Here is a 19,243-nt window from a genome sequence, read left to right on the forward strand (position 1 = left end):
TTTCTGATTACCTATTTAGGACACGCCACACTTCTAATAGCTTCCCCCAAGATCATGGCTGACGCTGCGGCGAGCTTAGCTTCTTGTTTCACTTTTGACGACATTTCACAGGCTTCTACACGCACCAATGGATCTGATAAGTCACCCGTTCTCAAATTAATCAAGGAAAGTCACACCAAGGGTTACGACTTTGTTTGTCTTCCTCTGACTACCCCAAAATGGAGAGAGCGATGGAGAAATATGTGCATCGTGCCATCAGCAAGTGCAGATGACACTGATGAAACTGCCACTGCAGAACAGCAGGCAGAGGCATGGAGGAAAGCACCATCTTTCCTGCATGAGGAGGTGACCATCTCGAGACTTGGTGAGTCAGATCAACGAATCATGCCCCGTCGATTATGCCACCTGAATCTGGCAATGCGACAGATGAGGCGGTGCCTGTACTTGTGATAGGTGTCAGACTGGCTTCAGCTTGACTCATCGGATGACTGGGTGCGCCATGACTCTGAAATTGTAAGTTCCGTGAAAGTCTATGTTTTATGAGCGTTGTGAAGCGATCTTCCCGCCGCTTATTTTCTGTACTTGAGTATACTAACGTTAGCCTGATTTATAGGCATTGCATCAGGAAGTGGCCTACGCGTCATACCTCAATGTTCAGACGGTCATCTTGCCTCCACCGAGGCATCGATCGCATGTCGCATCATATGCGCGCGCCTTAAATGAATGCCTCAAAAGTACCACTTATATGAACTTTTCAATACGCCTTCCTATCTACGATCCCGCCGTTTTTCAACCGAAGGAATCATCACCCATTCATACTTCCACGCAGAGCACATCGTCGACCCCGTCCGCACCCTCAACACCAAAAATTGTCATACCGCGCGCTTCCACGCCAAAGTCCTTGAAGGCCGCCCGAGCACCCGAAGGAGAGTTAAATGCAACTTGGGAGATGTGGGACATAATACGTACATTGTGTGACTACAACACGCGACTGACGCTCAGTATGCATATGTTTTACGTCTTGGACAGTGCCAGAACTTGACGGGCTGAATTCTAGCGCTCGATCTCACCCCCCCATTACCTTCTAATGCCGGCATTCTGAACAGATGGATGGCTGAACCCGTTCAACATATATTCCTCCCCGCGTCCACGTTTATCGCGAATGTGAAGGGCTACCCTGTCCTTCCCAAGGGTACCCAATCTTTTCTACGGAATAGTATGGCGGTGAGTTCACACTGTATTTCTGCAATTGGGTAGATGATGAACAAGACTTGGGCTAGCATCACCCTATTATCATTATGTCAGAGGTAAGTTCGGGCCTACATACCAAAGGCGGCGAATCAGCGTACGCGCAATATGTACGACATGTCGAGAAGACCAGCTCGGCTATTCAGGCAGCAATGACGGCAGGGACAGTTGAGCACTTCGCTCAGGGATATCAAGACTTCCTCCAGAACCCCCTGCAGGTCGGTACATACACCTCATTTCCGTGTACCATCGTACTGATGTTTGTCTAGCCGCTGATGGATAACCTCCAGAGCATTACGTACCAAACATTCGAACAGGACCCTGTGAAATATCGCAATTATGAAGAAGTGCGTTTAGCTTGTTATGAAGCGAAGTTTCACAGTGACACGTGAAATTTGTAGGCCGTGTATCACGCGTTGATGGACTGGCCTGATAGCGATCGCATGTACGCCTCAAATTCGGCATGCATTACAAGGCTTAACCCTTCTTCGCAGTGTGATTTGCGTTGCTGGGGCAGGTCGTGGCCCCCTTGTCGAACGAAGTCTGACGGCCATCAAGAGATCGGGAAGAAGTGCCTTCGTCTACGCAGTCGAGAAGAACCCAAATGCTTTTGTGACGTCTGTTTGGCCGTCATTATCTCCAAATTGACGTCTAACTGTAAACAGGCTGCAGGGCCGGAAACAGAAGGAGTGGGGTGACTCTGTTCAGCTGTTCTTTGGAGACATGCGGCACGTAGACCTTCCTGAGCAAGTGGACATCCTCATCAGTGAACTACTTGGTTCGTTCGGCGATAACGAGCTAAGTCCGGAGTGCCTAGACGGCGCAATGAGGTTTTTGAAACGTGTGGTTTGTCTATGCTCATCGCCGCGTTTGCTAACTATTCTCCAGCTGATGGCATCTCTATCCCGTCATCGTACAGCGCTCATCTCGCACCGTTATCTTCATCGAAGTTGTACAATAACGCGCGGATCAACAGAGACATCAAAGGCATGGAAACACCATACGTGGTGATGTTTCAGAACGTCAACATCCTGAGCGGAGATGGTGGAGGAATATCAGGCCGCTGCGGGCGCAAGATCCAACTGTGCTGGGAATTCGAGCATCCACGAAAAGATGCGACCGTCGATGAGCGAGGTAAACGAATGGTGGAGTTTGGGGCCAGACTGACACTAATTACGCCGAGTGTCTAGGCTTACCGCTGACCAATAGTCACAATGTCCGCTCAGCCAAGTTGTCGTTCCATATTCCTCATGCAGGGGTTATGCACGGGCTTGCAGGTTATTTTGAAGCCGTCCTCTATGGGCATGTTGGCCTCAGCATTCACCCACACAGCAAAGATCGGGTGTCAAAAGACATGCTGAGCTGGTTTCCACTCTTCTTCCCATTCAAAGTAGGTGTCGTCATCGACATTCTCTGGTGGCTCCCGTTGACCTTTATTCGCCCAGGAACCGCTGTACCTACCTAGCAACTCGGAACTGCAAGTATCACTCTGGCGACTTACAAATGAGCGGCAGGTATGGTACGAGTGGTACGCCGAGTCGTTTTTACCTGTCTTCAATGCTCCATCGTCACCCGAGCACTCTGATGATGCATCTGGAGATGGGTCCTTCTTTGCGTGTGCTTCGACACATGTTGCGGTGCCGAGCCCTGTGATCGACGCTGTCGATGCATTTCCATCTTTAGAGCGTTCTGAGATTCGCAAGAGTGGTGAAGAACTCCCGAGGTCTACCGCGGGTGTCATTAAAATTGGGCAGACTTCGCTGCACAATCCTGGGGGACGTAGTAGTTGGATCGGTTTATGATGAACATTTTACTGCCTGTATGCACATGGTGGCTCTCAGGTGATTAGGCATGATTTTCTCACTTGCAAACCTCACGACGTTACATAACAGGATTGTCTTTGCCCTAAAATAGCTGTTGTAATGCCATGACGGCAGTCCTTGAAGTATTCTGTCTCACTACTTATTTAAAGTTAAACCATGGTTGCAATTGCTGCTCCACAAAGTCTCACAAACGCCTTGTAGAACTATAGCCTCGACGAGTTAATTGTATTCAAAATATGCAGTCTGGTGCCACCTAATTTCAGCTGCGCCCGTCAGTCTGTTCGGCGAGAAGACAGCAGGCCAAATCCAGAGAAGATTGGCGAAGATTAGTCGCGGAGGTTTAAAAATGGCTCTGCCGTGAACTCGGCACGGTAATGGACTTTAGACTCCGCCACGCCTTAAGAGTGCTGTCGTAACGGAAGTGTTTCATTTCTCTCTCGTACTTTTATTTTCTCGAAGTCCCAGACAAGAATACCCCGACCCGCTGTTTGCGCCGCGCTCGTTCACACTTATACCAACAATGAAGTTTTCAACCGTTTTCCTTGCCCTCGTTTCCGCCGTTCCCGCCGTCTTTGGCCTTACCATCAATACACCGTACGTTCTCTTGTATCTTGTCGCGCTGGAGACAGCACTAATTGTCTGCTGCAGTGCCAATGTTGTTGAGTGCCGTATGTACCCTGGCATATGTATTACGCGCTCTAACACTTCTCTCTAGAGCCCATTTTGTTGAGTTGGAGTGGCGGAACGGCTCCCTACTACTTGACCCTTGTTCCTGGTATGTATTGTCGTGCGAATGACTGAGTATTGTTGTATTGGGTCTTACTCGCTTGATAGGCTCGCAGAGCATGGCCGCACCTGTAAGCCATTATTTTTGCACTTAGGTGGCTGACCGTCCTGAGACATTTCCAGATTAAGTCGTTCCCTACACAAACGGGTACCTCCTACACTTGGAACGTTGATCTTCAAGCTAACACCATCTTGTGAGCCATACTACGTGGGCCTTTGAACCGCGCAGCTGACTTGGGTGTAGCAACATTGCTCTTAAGGATAGTACCGGTACCACGGCATACTCTGACATTGTCACCATCATGCCCGGTACTGACATCAGCTGCGTCAACACCTCAGTAAACGAGGGCGGCGCGACGAGTGGCACCGCTACGGCCACTGGCACCTCCACTCCGACCGCTGGGTAAGTTGCCATTGTTGCATGCGCCTTGGTGGTTACTAAGTCACATCTGCGCATCTAGATCCTCCACTGCCTCCGGTGTCAAATCTTCAGGTTCTGCCAGTGCCACTGCATCCGCTGGCACGACTCAAAAGACCGGTGGTGCTACCAGCCTCTCTGTCTCTTCGGCAATGGGTGTTGCCGGTGTGATGGGTCTCGTTGGCGCTGCTCTCTTCTAAGCATGTTATTAATGTAGCCACGATCATGACGCGCGATGGACTGTTTAATTTTGATACATACCACCTGTCTTTGCTGTGTTCCACTCGATATTATCCATAATTTAGTGACTTGTTTCATCGGCATGTGGCCTGCCTAGTACTCCTTTGTGCATTATAGAAGAGTATCATTCATTTGTGACTAAACTAGCCCCCAGGCTGCAGTGAAAGGATCCACATGAAAGCATTTCATTTGGCCACGTCGATCGTGGAGGTTGAAGATTTTTTGTATTGTATGAATGGCAGCACGTGACCAGTCGCGTAGACCTTTGAAGCGGATTTCGGTTGAGCTTCTTTGCGCACGTCGCTTGCATTTTTTTGCAGCTGCGCCTTGCAATCGACGGATTCGCTCATAAGAACGAACATTTCAGTCTCTCTCTCCCATCCCCAATAGCACGTTCCCTACTATCTTTATTCGAGAACATGTCTGCCGTGGCCGACAACGCTGTCGTCGTTGACGAGCCGATGTCTAATGGCATACACGATAGTCCCAATGCTTTCGAGAAATCCAGCAAGTTGGCAACTGATAAGGAAGTCGTGGATGCTGCTACAAATGGTGTGGAAGACTTTGCACTAGGCGCCGAAGACGTACCCGGAGCCGGGTACAAGAACGACGATAGCTCGGTAACGTCTTCCTCAGATGACACCCTCGCGGCAGATGCGTCTGTCGAGGTTCTTCACGTGGTGCGTGCCACTCTTTACTGCCTTGTAACCCTTGTGTGGCTGACTTGTTATCCAGGGCAAGTTGGTCGATGATATGGAACCAGAGGCACCTGTTCTGCCTACGAGCGATTCTGATAAGGAGAATACCACTCTTATCCATGACTCCGAGCCTCTCCCCAATGGCCAACACAAGTCTCCTTTCGTAGAAGTATCCGAGCAACTTACAACTCTCACAATCGTCCCCGGGGACAAGCCTGCGAGTGTCGCAGAGCCCTTCCAAGAGGACGCGAATATTGTTTCCGGTACGGTCATTTCAGAGATAACCAAGGTGTGCAAATACAAAGATACGCTTTTGACGCGTCGATCATCTAACAATCAACTACAGGACGAATTGCCAACCACTGCCAGCACAGAGACACAAATACCTCTTGTTGATGTTGACACCACCGTTGCGGGCTCTCCCAAAGCCTCTTTTGATGAAGGAGAGCCTCCTATTGATGCTAGCATTGGCCCTGAGAGTTCCCTATCAGACACTGTTGAACCTTCCATAAACGGCGTCGGCAGCACTACTGGCGCAGAGCCTTCCCATTGTCAGGACGAGACGCCCATCCGTGATCCGAACACTGAGATTAAGCCAATCGCTGACATGCTGGAAGAGGTTGTCGTTCCCCCTGCTGTTGAAGTACAGGTGAGTTACCGTGTTGCTAATCTATTTCCCCCCCGATGTTGATGACCTTGCAGGAAATACCCCCCATGGCTGCGGAAACCGAGCCGGCTGTCATAGAAGATGCATGTGAGGCGATCGAACCAGAAGCAAGCTATACAGAAGCGGAGATTTCATCTGCCGGACAAGAACTCGCGGTCACTGAGACCGTAAATCTAGCGTCCATCGAGCCCGCAGCAGAGGCCGCTCCTGAAGGCGACCATATACCGGTCGCGCAGGAATCTGCGCTAGTAGAATCTGCACCGGTCGAGATAGAAACTTCCCAACCCCACCCAGAGGCCATGTCAATTGCCCTTGAAGCTGCACCAATTGCGACGTTGGGCGAGGTCCTCGTAGAGGAGACTCCGGCTGTCGGTGAACCTGACGCGGAACCCGCGGCAACTCTGGAGGCCGCTACAGAAGCGAGCGAGTCAGAAGCGGCTGAAGAAACCTCAGCAACTGTGGAGCCCATCGCAGAAGCAGCCGAGTCGGAACCGGCTGAAGAAACTGAGCCGGTGGCGGAAGCGATAGCCACTACTGTACCACTGGAGACATCAACTGCAGAGGCGGAGGAATATACTGCAGAGGTTGATGCAGCGCAAGATGAGGCTAATGAGGAGCCGCAGGGTGCTATTGAAGCTGAGGACAAGCCAGCTGCTCTCACTGAACTGGAATTGGATGCGTCTGTTCCCGAGGTTGTGTCGGTTCCAGCTGAGCCTGCAACAGAGCCAGTTGTACTCTCAACCGAACCGGAGGAATCTGCCACCGCGCTGAATACGGAGCCTGAGGTTCCCGTCGAACCTGTTGTTGCAGCCGAAGGTGAGTCTGTTGCTGCAGACGATTCTATTGCAGCTGACTTAACACCGTAGCAGAACCGGAAATTGACGCTGTCGAGCCAGAAGCGCCTGCAGCAGTTGATCCGGAGCCCACAGAACCTGAAGTCGAGTCTACGGTACTGGAGACTGTCCCGATTGATATCGAGCCACCCAGCTCCAATACGTCATTCGTCGAGGATCCCGAGGTGGACTTCACGGTCGCTGATGAGCCGCAGACACCTCTAGCTGAGGAGACTCCCGTGTTTGAAGAGCCAGCTTTGGATGCTGCCGACGAGGAGTCTATGGCGCAGGTTGAGGTTGAAGCGACTGCACAAGTCGAAGAGGTCATTCCTGTCGATACTGTTACTTCTACAGGAGAGCCCGCATCAGTCGAGGAAGTTGCAGCGATTGAGGAATCCCCTGTCGAAGAGACACTACCAGTTGAGGAGACGCTGCCGGATGAAGAGACGATTCCGGCTGAGGAAACTATACCTGATGAAGAGTTCGTCCCAGTCGATGACGTTGCTCCTACAGGAGAATCCGCACCAGTCGAGGAGGTTTCCTCACTCGAGGCTGTAGCAGTCGAAGAATCTGCACCAGTCGAAGAGTTCACTCCAGATGATGTAACTCCTATCGAGTCAGCTGTTCCATTCGAACTGACCTCACCAGTCGAAAACGCTGTCGTTGATGAAGCCGAGCCTACTGTCGAAGAGCCCATCGCTCATGTGGATGAGCTAGGAACTCCTGTTAATGACGCTCCGGTGTTAGAAGAGACCCTACATTCCGTCGATGCTGCTGGTACCGAAGAGCTTCTTTCCCCAATCGAGGTCCCATCCCCTGCCGAAGAACCTGTCACGTCTACAGAGAAGCCTCGTGTTACAACTGAAGAGGGTTTCGCTGAAAATGTCGCTCCAGCAACTGAAGAGATCCCCCCCGCGGGAGACGTTTCAACCGTTGACGAAACACTCGTTTCTTCTGTTGAGGCACCACTTGAAGATGATGCCCCTGTTGTTGAGGAATGTTCTGCGCCCGCAGAAGTAGAAGAGTCCTCCACAGCAGTAGAAGAGCATGAGCCTGTTGCAGTTGAGGTCATTCCGGTGCCCGAAGACCAGCCTGTAGCCATCGAGGAAACCCTCGCAGACACAGAGGAACCCGTTTCTGTTGATGATCAAATTCTCCCCAACATGGATGAGACTCTTGTTGCAGAAGCGCCCTCGGATGCCGACGAACCTGCTCTTGAAGCAACTTCAGCCGGAGAAGAACCTCCCGCACCGGAAGAAGAGCCCGCTACCGCCTTGTACGAGCCCTCTGTTGTGGTGGCACTGTTGACAGCAGTAGAACCTGTCGCTGTGTCCGAAGAAACTGAAGCGGTAGTCGCCGCAACGGTTGAAGAGAATATCCTTGTTGTCGAGGAGCCTCCCGCGCCCTCAGAAGTAGAAGAGCCTGAGCCAGTTACGCCTGAGGAAGCCCCAGCACCAACAGGAGAGTATGAGCCTGTTGCAGTTGAAGATACTCCGGTGCCCGACAATCAGCCTGTAGTCATCTTGGAAGCTTCCGCGACTGAAGAGACGTCTTTCTCTGTTGACGATGACATCTCTCCCGCTATCAACGAGGAACCTCTCGTTGCAGAAGTGCCCTCGGTTGCTGACGAGCCTGCCCTTGATGAAATTCCAACCACCGAGGAATCCCCCGCACCTGAGGCAGAGCTTGTTACCGCATCTACTGCGGAGGCACCGCCAACAGCAGAAGAACCTGCTGCTGAGCCCGAAGAAACCACTTCTACAACGGAGGAGGAGACTACCCCAGGTTTCGAAGAAGCCCCCGTCACTCTCGCGGAACCAACGCACGAGGCTGCTTCATCAATCGAAGGAACCGCGACCGTCGCCGAGGAGTCGATCGTCGAGTCGGACGCTCCTGTAGCTGAACAACCCGTGGTTGTCGAAGAACCCGCTCCCGTTGCAAGTGAAGCATTAGTCGTCGAGAACGTTGCCACCGAAGAGGTCCACACTACCCTGGAGACAGAAGACACATCGGTCACCAGCGAAGAGACCACGGACGGACTTGAGGATTCACAATACGCAGAGGCACCCGTGTCCTTGCCTGAGCAACATCCATATAAAACTTCCATAGAGGAGTCACTTTCTACTGTTTCTATTGTCGAAGAGTTTGCGTCCGTAACCGCAGAGGAACCCGAGGTTTTAGAGGAACAACCTGTGATCACCTCCCAAGTCCCTGTCAATGGGAACCATTCTGAAGTCGGTAAGGACTCGGAGCCTCCAGTTGCACCAGTAGAGACCTCCAGCAAGATTGAAGAGACCGAAGGACTCGCGCAATCCGAAACTGCCGCAGTCGAAGAGGTCGCTGAACAGCATCAGGTACGTACGATCCATTTTGTTATTATTCACGTTTTTCTCAGTCATGTTTTAGCTTGCAACTCTTAACGTTGCTACCGACATTGAACGTCCCAAGTCACCATGGACTCCTTCGTACAGCGTTATCACTCAAGGACCAGGCGTTCCAGTTGAGGAGCCTGCGAGCACCTATGAAGGCGATGACGACGCTGTCCCTACCCAGGCACAAACACCTGAGATTGTTGTTGATGAAGCATCCGCGATTGTTCCGGAGACCGCAGAAGTGCCCGGACAGTCCCTAGTTGAGGATGCCGTGACCGTACAGTTGGCAGAGGAGCAGGTATGATTTCCCCTCCATTGTCTTTTTACCTTTGGCTTGACTAGGGGATAGGTTGCACTTGGCGAACTGGAAGAGCCTCGTCCTAAATCGCCTTGGGCTCCTTCTTACTCGGTGACCGTACAAGGCAACGTTGCTCAGACCAATGAGGGACTTGATGACTTGGAACAGCTTCTGTCCAGTGCTGCCCGATCTGTTGCAGAGGAGCCAGTTAAAGAACAATCTGTTCCTTTTACAGAAGAGATCGTCATTTCTGGCGAGGTAGCCAGTTCTACTACCACAGTTGTTGCAGACACGCATGCCACGCTTTCGGAGATCTTGGATGGATCTGTGGAGCCAAGTGTTCCTGATTCAGCCATTGAAGCAGAGGCTCCCCATGATGTTGCTTCAGCACAAGGTGTCGCCGTTCAACCAGAACCTTCGCTACTAACTCCACCCGAGCCAGCTGCTGTGGAAGAAGAACCCGAGGAGGAAGTTGAACATGGTTCATTTATCGTCGAGGACGAGAGTATGGTACGTGTCTGCTAATATATGCTGAAGTTAGTCACGCTTAATGCTTTCAGCAGCAATTGGGTGCTACCGAACCTGTTGAAGAGCGCAGTCGGTCTCCCTGGACGCCGTCCTACTCGATAACTGGACTCGAACCAGCATCTGCACTTGTGGATCAAACGGTCGCTACGGAAGACGAGTCTGTTGAACATGGTTCGTTTATCATCGAGTCCACCCAGCCACCTGTAAGATTGTATTCTGTATTGAATTTTACATTTGCTCAACATTCTTCAGGTTGTTATCGAGGATGCACCCGAAGTTAAACCGGACTCGGACCTTTTAACGCCCGTCGATGACCCGGTTGGTGAAAGACCAAAGTCGCCGTGGACCCCTTCGTACTCTGTCACCAAGCAGGGGCCGAACGAGGCTGTTGAAGAACTTGACGAATTAGAGCAACTGTCTGGTCCAGTCGCTAGTACTACTGCACATGCGGTGGACGAGGTGCTTATCCCCCCTGTTCTTATGGCAGAAGCTCCCGCCGAGACCCCTCAAACATTCCCTATTGTCGAAGAATCGCAGAAATTCGCAAAGAAGTCAGTCCATTTTCTTCTCACTTCTTCCTTCATCCCTGATTCCATGTGTTCAGGCCAAGCTTGTCTGCCGTCGACGAGCTCAACGCCGCCGAGGTCACTGAATCCAACACCCTCCGCATCGATATCCCCACCACCAACGGAGCCAACCGCAAGAGGCTGGAGTCCACGACCTCTTCTCGTTTCTTCCCTGGTGGATGGTTCTCCTCTTCGCCCAAGGTTCCTGAAGAGGGTCGCACATCGCTCGACGTTGCCGCTGGAGAATTTGTTCATAAGTCGTCAATCGAAAACACTCCAACCACTGCTCCAACCTCCGCCATCCCCTCTGCCGTCGAGGAAGACAGGGAAAAGAAGTCTCGTTGGTGCACAATCATGTGAAAGAGACCGTCCGCTACCATATGCATCTGAATTCTTGAAACTTATCATCGTTTTTATCATTTTCGTTCTCGTTCTCTACTCTACCTTCTTCCACTACGACCTTTACGACAAGTGATGACTGCATTTTTATACTTACTTTCAAGCGGAATCTGGTACTGACAGACCTCTACCTCTTGTATATTGGCTAATTCCCCCCATTCATGTTAATTTGAGTTTGCACTGGAAGTCCGCGGAAGCTCCCCTTAATACAACCGACCTTAGCTCAGTTGGAAGAGCGCGAGACTGTAACTGGATAAATTCATCTTGAGGTCGCCTGTTCGAGCCAGGCAGGTCGGATCTTTTTTGGGGTCAAGTTACAGCGTTCACAAGAAAATAATCTTGAAGATTAGTTCGCGTGGTATGGTGGCGATGCCAGCTTGCGTAAGCCAGTACCGTCAATCTGAGTTGACTTCCTTTGAGGAGCTACGTGCTCATGTACTGCATCGTACGTTGAGGTATATGAATTGCGTCTCTCTACTGCTTCTCTTCCACAAAAAGATTTATAAACAACGTTGAAAAAAAAAATCCAAGTGGAAGAGTGGGTGAGTGGGTACATGGACCCGACCTATTAATTTGTCCGTCCGTCATCCATCTTTGACCCTCGCCTGCATGAGAGTCTGCGCAATGGTCGCATAGATTTAGAGGATTCCAAGCAGGATTGTCTCTTTATCGATTGGGTGTCAGCTGCACGATCATGATGATTGGCGGAGGAAGCGCACCGTCAAATAACATCTGGGGTTGCTGCCATCCACGTTGTGAGAGAGGTATCTGTGTTAATACCACAAGAGACGCGGTCCGATCTCCAGAAGACCCTGTGCATTCGCGTGACCAAGACGGTTTGAACAACGACCTGAAACCTGTTGCCGAATAAGTATCATCACCTCTCCCAAGGTGTGAATGGACAAACTCTGTAACTACGTGTGCAACTGGAAACTAAATCTTGTGTTAATGCAGCGGCTTCAAATGCACACATACTTGACTTACCGGGAGAAAAATTGTGGTGAGAACAACGCTGAGAGAAAAGGCTATAACGTAAATGAATATGCAAGAGATATTTGTTAATCTGCGAGTACCAACCAAATCCGCAGCCACAATACAACAGATTGTGTAGCATGAGATGCCGTGTGAGACGGTTGTCGATCCCCCAGCCGCCATAACCATTGGCGATGCGATACAGTAGAAACAACAAGACATCTGAAATTATGTGCATGGAGGGGCGCGCAGTCAGTCCAGCTCGTGTTAGCACCAGCTCCCAATACGAACGTAACTCGGCAACAGCTAGCAAGCCGTACACCACATATACTCTAGTACTTGTCTCCTTATCCAGATATCCGATAACGCCAGGGATCCAGCATTCTCCTGTATGACAGAGGTCAGGAGCCTAGCAGGCAAAGTGTGCAACTACACACCGGAGACTGACGAGGTAAATTCTTGTAGGCAGACGATGATTGGCACTAAATAGGCCTGCAGAAGATGGGTCAAACATCGGTCGCAAACTCCACATATCGGACTCACAATGATGCTCACGATTGCGAACACCGCAGGCAATCTCTCCCGTTCCCATACTGCATATGCCCTGAGTAGGAAGATGCCTGAACCAATGCAAGTGTTAGAGCACAGAATCACCGTGACTGTTGGTTAGTTCGAATGTTGGACCCACACTCAGCGCAAATCATTATCGGTAACCCTACATCTGATGATGTATTAGACACAGAGTCAGTGCATGTCTGGGCAAAGTGTCACCAGACTCACAGATATCAGCGATGATATAAGAACGGCAAAGCTATGATTGAGATTGGTTGAATTCAAACGTCTGCGCCGCTTCAAGTTGCACATACAGGGAAAGGGGCATCAGGCTGAAAAACCACTGAAAGACACCATCAGCATGAGGGCCCAGGAAAAATGGAAATGAATGCTGAAAACTCACCGAGCATGTTCAGTGACAGGTAGGCAAAGGGCAAGTGGCTGCAAGCTAGATACAGAAATGTGCCGATCCCCCATCGAGACTCGGCGATAAAAGTGACCTGCCCGACTATAAATCAGTAGACTCTAGGACGCTCAAGTAAATTTCTACTTACCGCATCGGACATGCACAGTATGTAGTCATACAACTGAATGTCCAAGTAAAAGCATGAGTCTCTACCAAGGAGTTGTAAATTCTATAGCTCACCCAAAACGATACTAGTGCAACTATCGAGAAAGACACAATGAATCATCAATGAAAGCAACTGGTAATGGATAAAAGCTGCACCATAACAGTACTTGGACGAGCACATCAGTGATCCAGGATTGACTTGGACTCGATAGCAGGACTCGCACTCACGTTTAGCTGCAAGAGCGCGTCAGCTTCAAGTTGAGTTGCTTGCCACGAACTTACAGCACTCATACTAAATTATGTCAAAGAAGCGACTTCACTGCAGGTTGATATAAGAGAAGCCTTCACTCCATGCACCGCACGCAAATCTGCAATCTGGTGTCATCATGCACGTTCTCGCGAAGAAATATGTTTAGTACGATCCAGGCGCAACTTGAAGGACGCCAAGTCCGACTCGGAGAACTCAACCTGTCAGCAGGGAGTTAGTTAGCCAGTGTACGGTGTGCTTACCTCATGGTACAGCAATAGAAACGTTCCGCGTTTCCAGCATTTCCAATCATTTGCATATCGATGCAGCACTGTGCTAAGTTTAGGATATGTCTTTGTAAGGCGTTAAGCACACATAGCCGCCGAATGTCATCCAAGGTTTAAGTATAATTGAACCAGCACTAGCAGCCTGGATAGCATCGATGAATTGATCTTTGAGAATTCCGATCCGTTGCCAGTTGTGTCAAGTCATCGATGCTGTGAGGCGACGGCCTTGCCTTGTATATACAGTGTACTAAGTACCATATGATCAAGGGGGGGGTGACACCGTTGGTGACCGAAACCCGCATACATACAGTGTACGTGGTTCTTAGTTCTCACCACCATGGCTTCTACTAGTTGTGCACATTACGAGAAGTATAATTACATACCGGAGGGCAATTCCCCGACTCCAGTCACGGAACATTACGTGCAAGTCTATGCACAGCTGACAATGACAAGATGTGACAAATCACTTCCTTCCATGCCTGTCTCCAATTGTCCAGCACCTTCAATTCCGGCAGGAAGACCACGTTGTTTAGTGGGCTTACTGTCTGGCTTCTCGTTTCACAAGACCAGACCTTGAACCTTGCCTCGTCCTGCTTCATGCTTACCGTTGTGATACATACATCACATCCGTACCTGCTTCGTTTTGCGTCACTGGTGGCCACGCACCCGGTGCGTCGAGCTGAGGGGACAATCACACGGGCCATAGCGTCGCCAATTATCTGGGAATCAAAATCAGGTCAGCATGGTTAATGACACGACATATGATAGGTTAACGATCGCTTCTGACTTGTTGCTGGTAGGAGTCCGCGTGTCGTCTATTCAGACCTCTTGTTCACAATTTGGATATCGGACGACTTGAACAATCTCCCGCACATATTGTTACCAGGTTGTTGTACGCTCCACTGAAATGTTCCCAAGTCGAGCATCCGACGGGCTAGAGAATACAGATTTTTGAAGGGGAAAGGTGGGAAATAGCAGTCAGAGAAAGAATACAAGTTTAAGTAGCTTCTGAGTCAAATTTTACATTCGGACATCCCAGGGAACCGGGCCACCTCGTGAAGCAACCTCAGCGCTACGAAGAATATATGGGCTGCATCAAACATGCCAAGGGGCGCACCTAGATCCCATAGTCGTGCGTCACATTAATGTTGCTATTTAAATTGAGACAGACTCTGTCGATGGATTAAGGCAGTAAAGATTTCGCAGGGCCGTGTTGAGTGGCAAATGCCTCTGGTCATGATGTTGAGTGGTCAATCGTGAATGCCAAAACTCTTCAGAAGGAGCAACATTATGCGATGGATTTGGTACTGCGTAGTGAGTGAGAATGTGCCAGACATTATCTGGCGGAAGATCTTCTTAACCAAGCAAACCATCCAGTTTCCCGTCGACGAAACACATCATTGCATACGCCACGTGGCGATGGGCAATGCTGCTGGGGGCACGAGGCGCAGCTGTGGCAAACGTATGACGGTGAACCACCCTGAATCTCGCGTGTTTTGCCGTGCCTGCAAAACATAAAACACGTCAGACTTTCTACGAATAACAGGAAATCTTGGCACTGACGTTTGTTTACAAGTAATCCGGCAGGAGCTGCAAACCTTGGGATGCTCGCTGCTAAAAATACACCAGCGCGAGTAGCAGTCCTGGGGGGGTGCCATATACGTTAACTTTCGCTGTTGGGAATAATGTAATGAGTCGAGATGACTTTCAAGCATAGAGGATTACGGAACCTCATTCTTTTCATTCACATGCGACAATCGCCTTTGCTTCTCGTCGAAAAGCGGTTCGTTTTGGTAGCACTTGAAGCAAGTGCGAATGGGGACAACAAAATTACACATGACTCTACGAACATTAAAGGTCAGACTGACACTAATCCCAAAGGCAAAGAGCTCGTACCAATACAAGTCTATGATACAGTCAAAAATAGCAAGTCTAGCAAGTGAGAGAAGTCTAAAGTTCTGATAGACTGCCATGAGCGCGGTTGACCTGAATATATACGAGATCAAACTGTGGAATATTATTAAGTACTCTGATTCACAAAGGGTTCCATTGATAGGTGACGTGGGTGCTGCAGCATTCAATCGGAGCGCTAGCCGCAGTGGACTGGCCACAGTGGACCATTTCGGAATTCAGCCATGGAATATGCTAGTCCCTGCCTAGGCCTTATAAGTAAAAGTTAAGGTATCTGTAGAGTCAGGCAGGCGGGTTGGTGATGAATCATGGCGAATCAGAGGTCTATTTTGACGTTCGTGCGTGCCCGATTCGCTGTTAGGCTCGTGACCGGCCGCCTTAGATAGGGTGTGGGTGAAGGTATTAGCAGGTATTAGCCTTGTCTAATGTTCAAACCCGTCACTTGAGGAGAGCGCTGCTGGTAAGCACTTGGGTAATTAGGACTCGATGTCTACGTACATGTCATTAAATGTATTAAATGAAACAATGTATTTTTTCTCACGCTTGCTTCACCTTGTTGGAGTCTCCGCGAACTTTGAAATTTGAAGCTACTGTTACATGCGGTATATCTACGACAGGCTGGATGTATAAATTGTTGTATGATACATCCAGGTACATATGGGCCACAAGGACCAACGAACTTTGACGCAAGATGATTTAAATGCGGCCCTTCGAAAAAGAGACGAACAGGTCAGTGGTGTAGCACCGTCAGCTGAGGAAACACATTATTGATAAATACATCAAAAATACATTGTAGATTGCTGGCCTGGAGGCCCGGATAGATGCCTATATTGCTCGAGCATCAGAGACACAGGCTCGTCTCCTCCAAGCTATTGACATTGTGGACTCTCTAAAGGCTCAACACCTAATCGACTTGGCGGCGAAGGGACGCGAGACGGAAAACTTGTCCCATGAAATTGAACGTTGGAGAACCTTTGCGAAAGTGCTCGAAGTCGAGCGGGATGATCTCAAAGATGTCGTTGAGGACTTGATTCAGAAAGGTGTGTAGTGATATGTCGACGAGTGCATGCCTGCTACTCATACATCTGTGCTTTTTCTTAGTCCAGATGTCCAGTGACTGGAGTATGTGGCCTTGCAGTCGCATGGATATAACAAAACATCTACGTCCGTCCGTTCCTTGTAGCTTCGCAGACGTCGGCACTGAACGCTGGAAAAATACACCCAGATCAACTTCCTGAAAATCATTTCAAATCCAGCGATAGAAGTTGCAGGGATTCTGAGGAAATCTTGGAGTACGGTGCTTCTGTCATCACTAGGCTGCGCACCGAGCTTGACCACGAGCGCAAAGCTCACTGTAAGGCTGTGGAAGAAGCCAACCTCCGTATCTCTGAACTCGAGGCGAAAGTAGCTGCACGCGAGGCCGTGTTAGAAGCATCTATTCAACACCATCCAAAGAGGGACAAGTCACCGCTAAACCGTTCACGCCAACCCCGGAACTCTGAAAGCGAAATACCCCCTCCAAAATCCATGACAGATGAAGACTGTCTCCGTTTATTAGCGGACAGCAACACTAGAAACAAATCTCTTGAAATTGAAATACGAGGCTTGGCACGAAAAGTGAGGGTTTCGTTTTTTTCACCGTTCATACAGTCCTACTGATTGTTTACTTGCCGTAGCTTGAGCGCGCGCGCGGTCCCGCGGGATCACCTCCATACATTTCAGCAGATGCAACACCCGTTGGCCCCTCGTCACCGCCAAGAAGAGCTTCTCCCGTTAATCAGGATCAACCAGTTCTCTCCGAGGCCCCCTCAAACGACTAATACCGAAGTCCATTTGACATCACCGAATCTAGTATCCACTCTGCCAGCTGGCTCACCTGTAGTCACACAAATATGGTCTCACGATCGCCCCACAGTTCTCCCGACTTCTGTATCACTGCGCTCTATTGCGCAGCTGGATGACCAGATTAATTCCTATGCTACCCAGCTTGAGGGCTTTAAAGTGGAGAGGAAGGCACTTGTTGAGGTGGCCGTAAGGGCACGCAGAGTTCGTGACATGCGCCAGCCACTACGTCATGGCACTGAATAATCTTTCCAGGTGTCTAACGGAGGGGAACCTCCTGACTTTCCACAAATTTTGGTTATCGAGGAGGAATGCGTGAGGTAGGTTCATTAGCACCATCATATCATCTGCATTCTCATCAAATCGATTTACCGTGGTCTAGGCTTGCCTCTCAGGTCTCTCGACTCGAACAAGAACTTGAGCATAGTCGAAGTTCTGCCAAGTCTCGCGAACATGAATTGCTTAAGGAAATCGACGCTCTCAAGCTGTCATTGCATCGGCAGTCACCAGTAGGTACCATCATCCACGCAAGAGAGACACTGCAGCTCACCAAATTAACAGAGTCTTTATCACACACACGACGTTCAGCATATGGATGATGCTATAGACGTCGAACAAAACATGGAGCTGGCGACACCTCTACAGCCTATCGCTCTTCTATCTTGGAACAATCTTAGTTTAACATCCTCCCCTATGGACCCGCTCCTGATTCCACTCCCTTTCTCACCTGAAAGAAATTCGTCTCCTGTTATCCCAACGTCTCGTCCCCCACCACGCCCGTCCAGCCCCCATCCTGTGAAACTCAGGCGACTTGAAGAGGGGTTGGAGGTTGCCAGGGCTCAACTGACCGCGAAGCAGCTAGCTCTTGACCAGGTCAAATTCGATATGGAAGAACTCCTCACTTTACTCCCAGAACAGCCACCATGATCTCGAAGATGAAATGTATGTACTGTTTTCGGTTTTGCTTTTGATCTGGCTCTCGCGCTATATATACATCTATTGATATTTAACGGGGCCCCAAACTTGATTATTGATATTTCTGCTGTATGTATCTTGTGTGTGTGACCAAGTGGCACTCTTCTTTACGCTACCTCAGCCTATCATTAACCCTCTACTATGCAAGAGGCCATGTAATCTCCTTTCGCACTGCCGGCTTGTTACTTCACGGGAACATAAAGAAGGTCTTCCATACGCATATTGTTCCATAGATGGTTTCGATCAGGTTTGCTCTTCACATAGTCAACTTCCAGGGAAGGTGCAGTGATTCTGTGAACCTCTTCCTCGGACTCAGCACGAGATGCCGGACGGGATGGGACAGGGGTGTTCGTGTATGATGAGACTGTGTATTTCTTCGTCTTGGAGTTTAGAGATAATACTTTGTGCGTCTGGGCTGGGGGACGCGAGGGCGTGCTCGACGGAACTGGTTGTGTGACAGAGCCAGGGAGAACAGGGAATGCGCCCTCCGCATCGCGTGCTTGCTGAACAACTCGCTCCTTCTGCTCTTCCTCTTTTGACATTTGCTTAGATATCTCCTCATTAAGGCGGGCAGAAAGCGAGGAACGCGCAATGTCTGAGAGGAGCACCGCAGAACAATGCGAGCATGCGTAGTAGGGCAGATTGATAGCGCATAGGATCAACCCACAACCACGACATATGGAGGTGTAAGGAGAAAGTTCGTGTTCTCTCGCTGGACTCAACAGTGGTATCTCAGCGTTATAAGCACAGATCCGAGTCAGTAGTGCCTTTTACCTTGGCAGAAACACCCGCCCTTTGGATCCTTCTCTCTGCCAGACGACTTGCGAACGCCATCAGCGAGCGATTCGAGCTTGCGGATCGCTTTGCTTTTGGGAGGTTCTTGGGCTATGCCTTTTCCTTTGTTTTGTTTTGGGGGAACATGCTGTTGGCGCTGTGCGGAACGTAGACGGTCTGAGGGCACAGAGCCTGCAGCTTTAGACCAAGCGGTACCGTGCATGACGAGGGTGAGA

The 19,243-nt window shown here is 49.9% G+C and overlaps 7 protein-coding genes and 1 non-coding gene across 8 annotated transcripts; 6 read left to right on the plus strand and 2 right to left on the minus strand.

The window, feature by feature from the left end:
* Window positions 1–23: 23 nt before the first annotated feature.
* EDB91DRAFT_1148416 (PRMT5-domain-containing protein) lies at window positions 24–3,322 on the plus strand. Its single transcript, XM_041319331.1, has 12 exons — window positions 24–364; window positions 427–455; window positions 614–1,001; window positions 1,058–1,224; window positions 1,281–1,466; window positions 1,518–1,595; window positions 1,650–1,693; window positions 1,914–2,089; window positions 2,137–2,382; window positions 2,439–2,638; window positions 2,694–3,089; window positions 3,141–3,322. The coding sequence occupies exons 1-11, from the start codon at window positions 55–57 to the stop codon at window positions 3,048–3,050; spliced, it is 2,181 nt and encodes a 726-aa protein (XP_041174401.1). The 5' UTR covers window positions 24–54; the 3' UTR covers window positions 3,051–3,089; window positions 3,141–3,322.
* Window positions 3,323–3,591: 269 nt separating this feature from the next.
* EDB91DRAFT_1057306 (uncharacterized protein) lies at window positions 3,592–4,264 on the plus strand (the record flags this gene model as incomplete). The annotated part of the gene is made up of 6 exons (XM_041314067.1): window positions 3,592–3,665; window positions 3,720–3,739; window positions 3,787–3,846; window positions 3,906–3,928; window positions 3,981–4,051; window positions 4,102–4,264. 6 exons carry the CDS (start codon window positions 3,592–3,594, stop codon window positions 4,262–4,264), a joined length of 411 nt encoding a protein of 136 aa, XP_041174402.1.
* Window positions 4,265–4,818: 554 nt separating this feature from the next.
* On the plus strand, window positions 4,819–9,640 carry EDB91DRAFT_633013 (uncharacterized protein). The gene is made up of 7 exons (XM_041327954.1): window positions 4,819–5,195; window positions 5,251–5,502; window positions 5,560–5,862; window positions 5,916–6,696; window positions 6,750–9,067; window positions 9,120–9,212; window positions 9,267–9,640. The coding sequence occupies exons 1-7, from the start codon at window positions 4,935–4,937 to the stop codon at window positions 9,387–9,389; spliced, it is 4,131 nt and encodes a 1,376-aa protein (XP_041174403.1). The 5' UTR covers window positions 4,819–4,934; the 3' UTR covers window positions 9,390–9,640.
* A 478-nt stretch (window positions 9,641–10,118) lies between these two features.
* Window positions 10,119–11,159, plus strand: EDB91DRAFT_633015 (uncharacterized protein). The gene is made up of 2 exons (XM_041327955.1): window positions 10,119–10,462; window positions 10,516–11,159. The coding sequence occupies exons 1-2, from the start codon at window positions 10,357–10,359 to the stop codon at window positions 10,950–10,952; spliced, it is 543 nt and encodes a 180-aa protein (XP_041174404.1). The 5' UTR covers window positions 10,119–10,356; the 3' UTR covers window positions 10,953–11,159.
* On the plus strand, window positions 11,089–11,173 carry EDB91DRAFT_t92. The gene has a single exon. It is a non-coding gene; the product is annotated as a tRNA-Tyr (tRNA).
* An 8-nt stretch (window positions 11,174–11,181) lies between these two features.
* On the minus strand, window positions 11,182–13,583 carry EDB91DRAFT_1148443 (uncharacterized protein). Its single transcript, XM_041319332.1, has 16 exons — window positions 13,200–13,583; window positions 13,128–13,137; window positions 13,047–13,066; window positions 12,955–12,987; window positions 12,804–12,900; window positions 12,715–12,743; window positions 12,629–12,659; window positions 12,537–12,569; window positions 12,392–12,468; window positions 12,286–12,340; window positions 12,140–12,235; window positions 11,954–12,070; window positions 11,861–11,901; window positions 11,784–11,809; window positions 11,596–11,733; window positions 11,182–11,540 (listed from the first exon to the last, which is right to left on the minus strand). The coding sequence occupies exons 1-15, from the start codon at window positions 13,260–13,262 to the stop codon at window positions 11,598–11,600; spliced, it is 864 nt and encodes a 287-aa protein (XP_041174405.1). The 5' UTR covers window positions 13,263–13,583; the 3' UTR covers window positions 11,182–11,540; window positions 11,596–11,597.
* Window positions 13,584–16,073: 2,490 nt separating this feature from the next.
* Window positions 16,074–18,185, plus strand: EDB91DRAFT_1251279 (uncharacterized protein; the record flags this gene model as incomplete). Its single annotated transcript, XM_041323359.1, has 9 exons — window positions 16,074–16,145; window positions 16,213–16,456; window positions 16,518–16,538; window positions 16,600–17,033; window positions 17,093–17,152; window positions 17,208–17,462; window positions 17,514–17,578; window positions 17,641–17,767; window positions 17,820–18,185. The coding sequence occupies 9 exons, from the start codon at window positions 16,074–16,076 to the stop codon at window positions 18,183–18,185; spliced, it is 1,644 nt and encodes a 547-aa protein (XP_041174406.1).
* Window positions 18,186–18,415: 230 nt separating this feature from the next.
* Window positions 18,416–19,230, minus strand: EDB91DRAFT_1251280 (uncharacterized protein; the record flags this gene model as incomplete). Its single annotated transcript, XM_041323360.1, has 2 exons — window positions 18,416–18,945; window positions 19,008–19,230. 2 exons carry the CDS (start codon window positions 19,228–19,230, stop codon window positions 18,416–18,418), a joined length of 753 nt encoding a protein of 250 aa, XP_041174407.1.
* Between the last annotated feature and the right edge of the window lie 13 nt (window positions 19,231–19,243).

This window comes from Suillus paluster (assembly GCF_016628075.1).
Source record: "Suillus paluster strain FC165 chromosome Unknown EDB91scaffold_52, whole genome shotgun sequence".
Classification (NCBI taxonomy): domain Eukaryota; kingdom Fungi; phylum Basidiomycota; class Agaricomycetes; order Boletales; family Suillaceae; genus Suillus; species Suillus paluster.

What these genes read in the sequence shown, in the direction of transcription:
- EDB91DRAFT_1148443 (XM_041319332.1), bottom strand. Translation starts at nt 13,262, where the DNA reads ATGAGTGCTGTAAGTTCGTGGCAAGCAACTCAACTTGAAGCTGACGCG. An exon ending in TTGCACTAGTATCGTTTTGG is followed by an intron (nt 12,988 to 13,046) that starts GTGAGCTATAGA and finishes TTGGACATTCAG; the next exon opens with TTGTATGACTACATACTGTG. An exon ending in ATTTACCTCGTCAGTCTCCG is followed by an intron (nt 12,236 to 12,285) that starts GTGTGTAGTTGC and finishes TCTGTCATACAG; the next exon opens with GAGAATGCTGGATCCCTGGC.
- EDB91DRAFT_1148416 (XM_041319331.1), top strand. Translation starts at nt 55, where the DNA reads ATGGCTGACGCTGCGGCGAGCTTAGCTTCTTGTTTCACTTTTGACGAC. An exon ending in GGTGACCATCTCGAGACTTG is followed by an intron (nt 365 to 426) that starts GTGAGTCAGATC and finishes GCAATGCGACAG; the next exon opens with ATGAGGCGGTGCCTGTACTT. An exon ending in TTCTACGGAATAGTATGGCG is followed by an intron (nt 1,225 to 1,280) that starts GTGAGTTCACAC and finishes GACTTGGGCTAG; the next exon opens with CATCACCCTATTATCATTAT.
- EDB91DRAFT_633015 (XM_041327955.1), top strand. Translation starts at nt 10,357, where the DNA reads ATGCGGTGGACGAGGTGCTTATCCCCCCTGTTCTTATGGCAGAAGCTC. An exon ending in TCGCAGAAATTCGCAAAGAA is followed by an intron (nt 10,463 to 10,515) that starts GTCAGTCCATTT and finishes CCATGTGTTCAG; the next exon opens with GCCAAGCTTGTCTGCCGTCG.
- EDB91DRAFT_633013 (XM_041327954.1), top strand. Translation starts at nt 4,935, where the DNA reads ATGTCTGCCGTGGCCGACAACGCTGTCGTCGTTGACGAGCCGATGTCT. An exon ending in CTGTCGAGGTTCTTCACGTG is followed by an intron (nt 5,196 to 5,250) that starts GTGCGTGCCACT and finishes CTTGTTATCCAG; the next exon opens with GGCAAGTTGGTCGATGATAT. An exon ending in CCCCTGCTGTTGAAGTACAG is followed by an intron (nt 5,863 to 5,915) that starts GTGAGTTACCGT and finishes ATGACCTTGCAG; the next exon opens with GAAATACCCCCCATGGCTGC.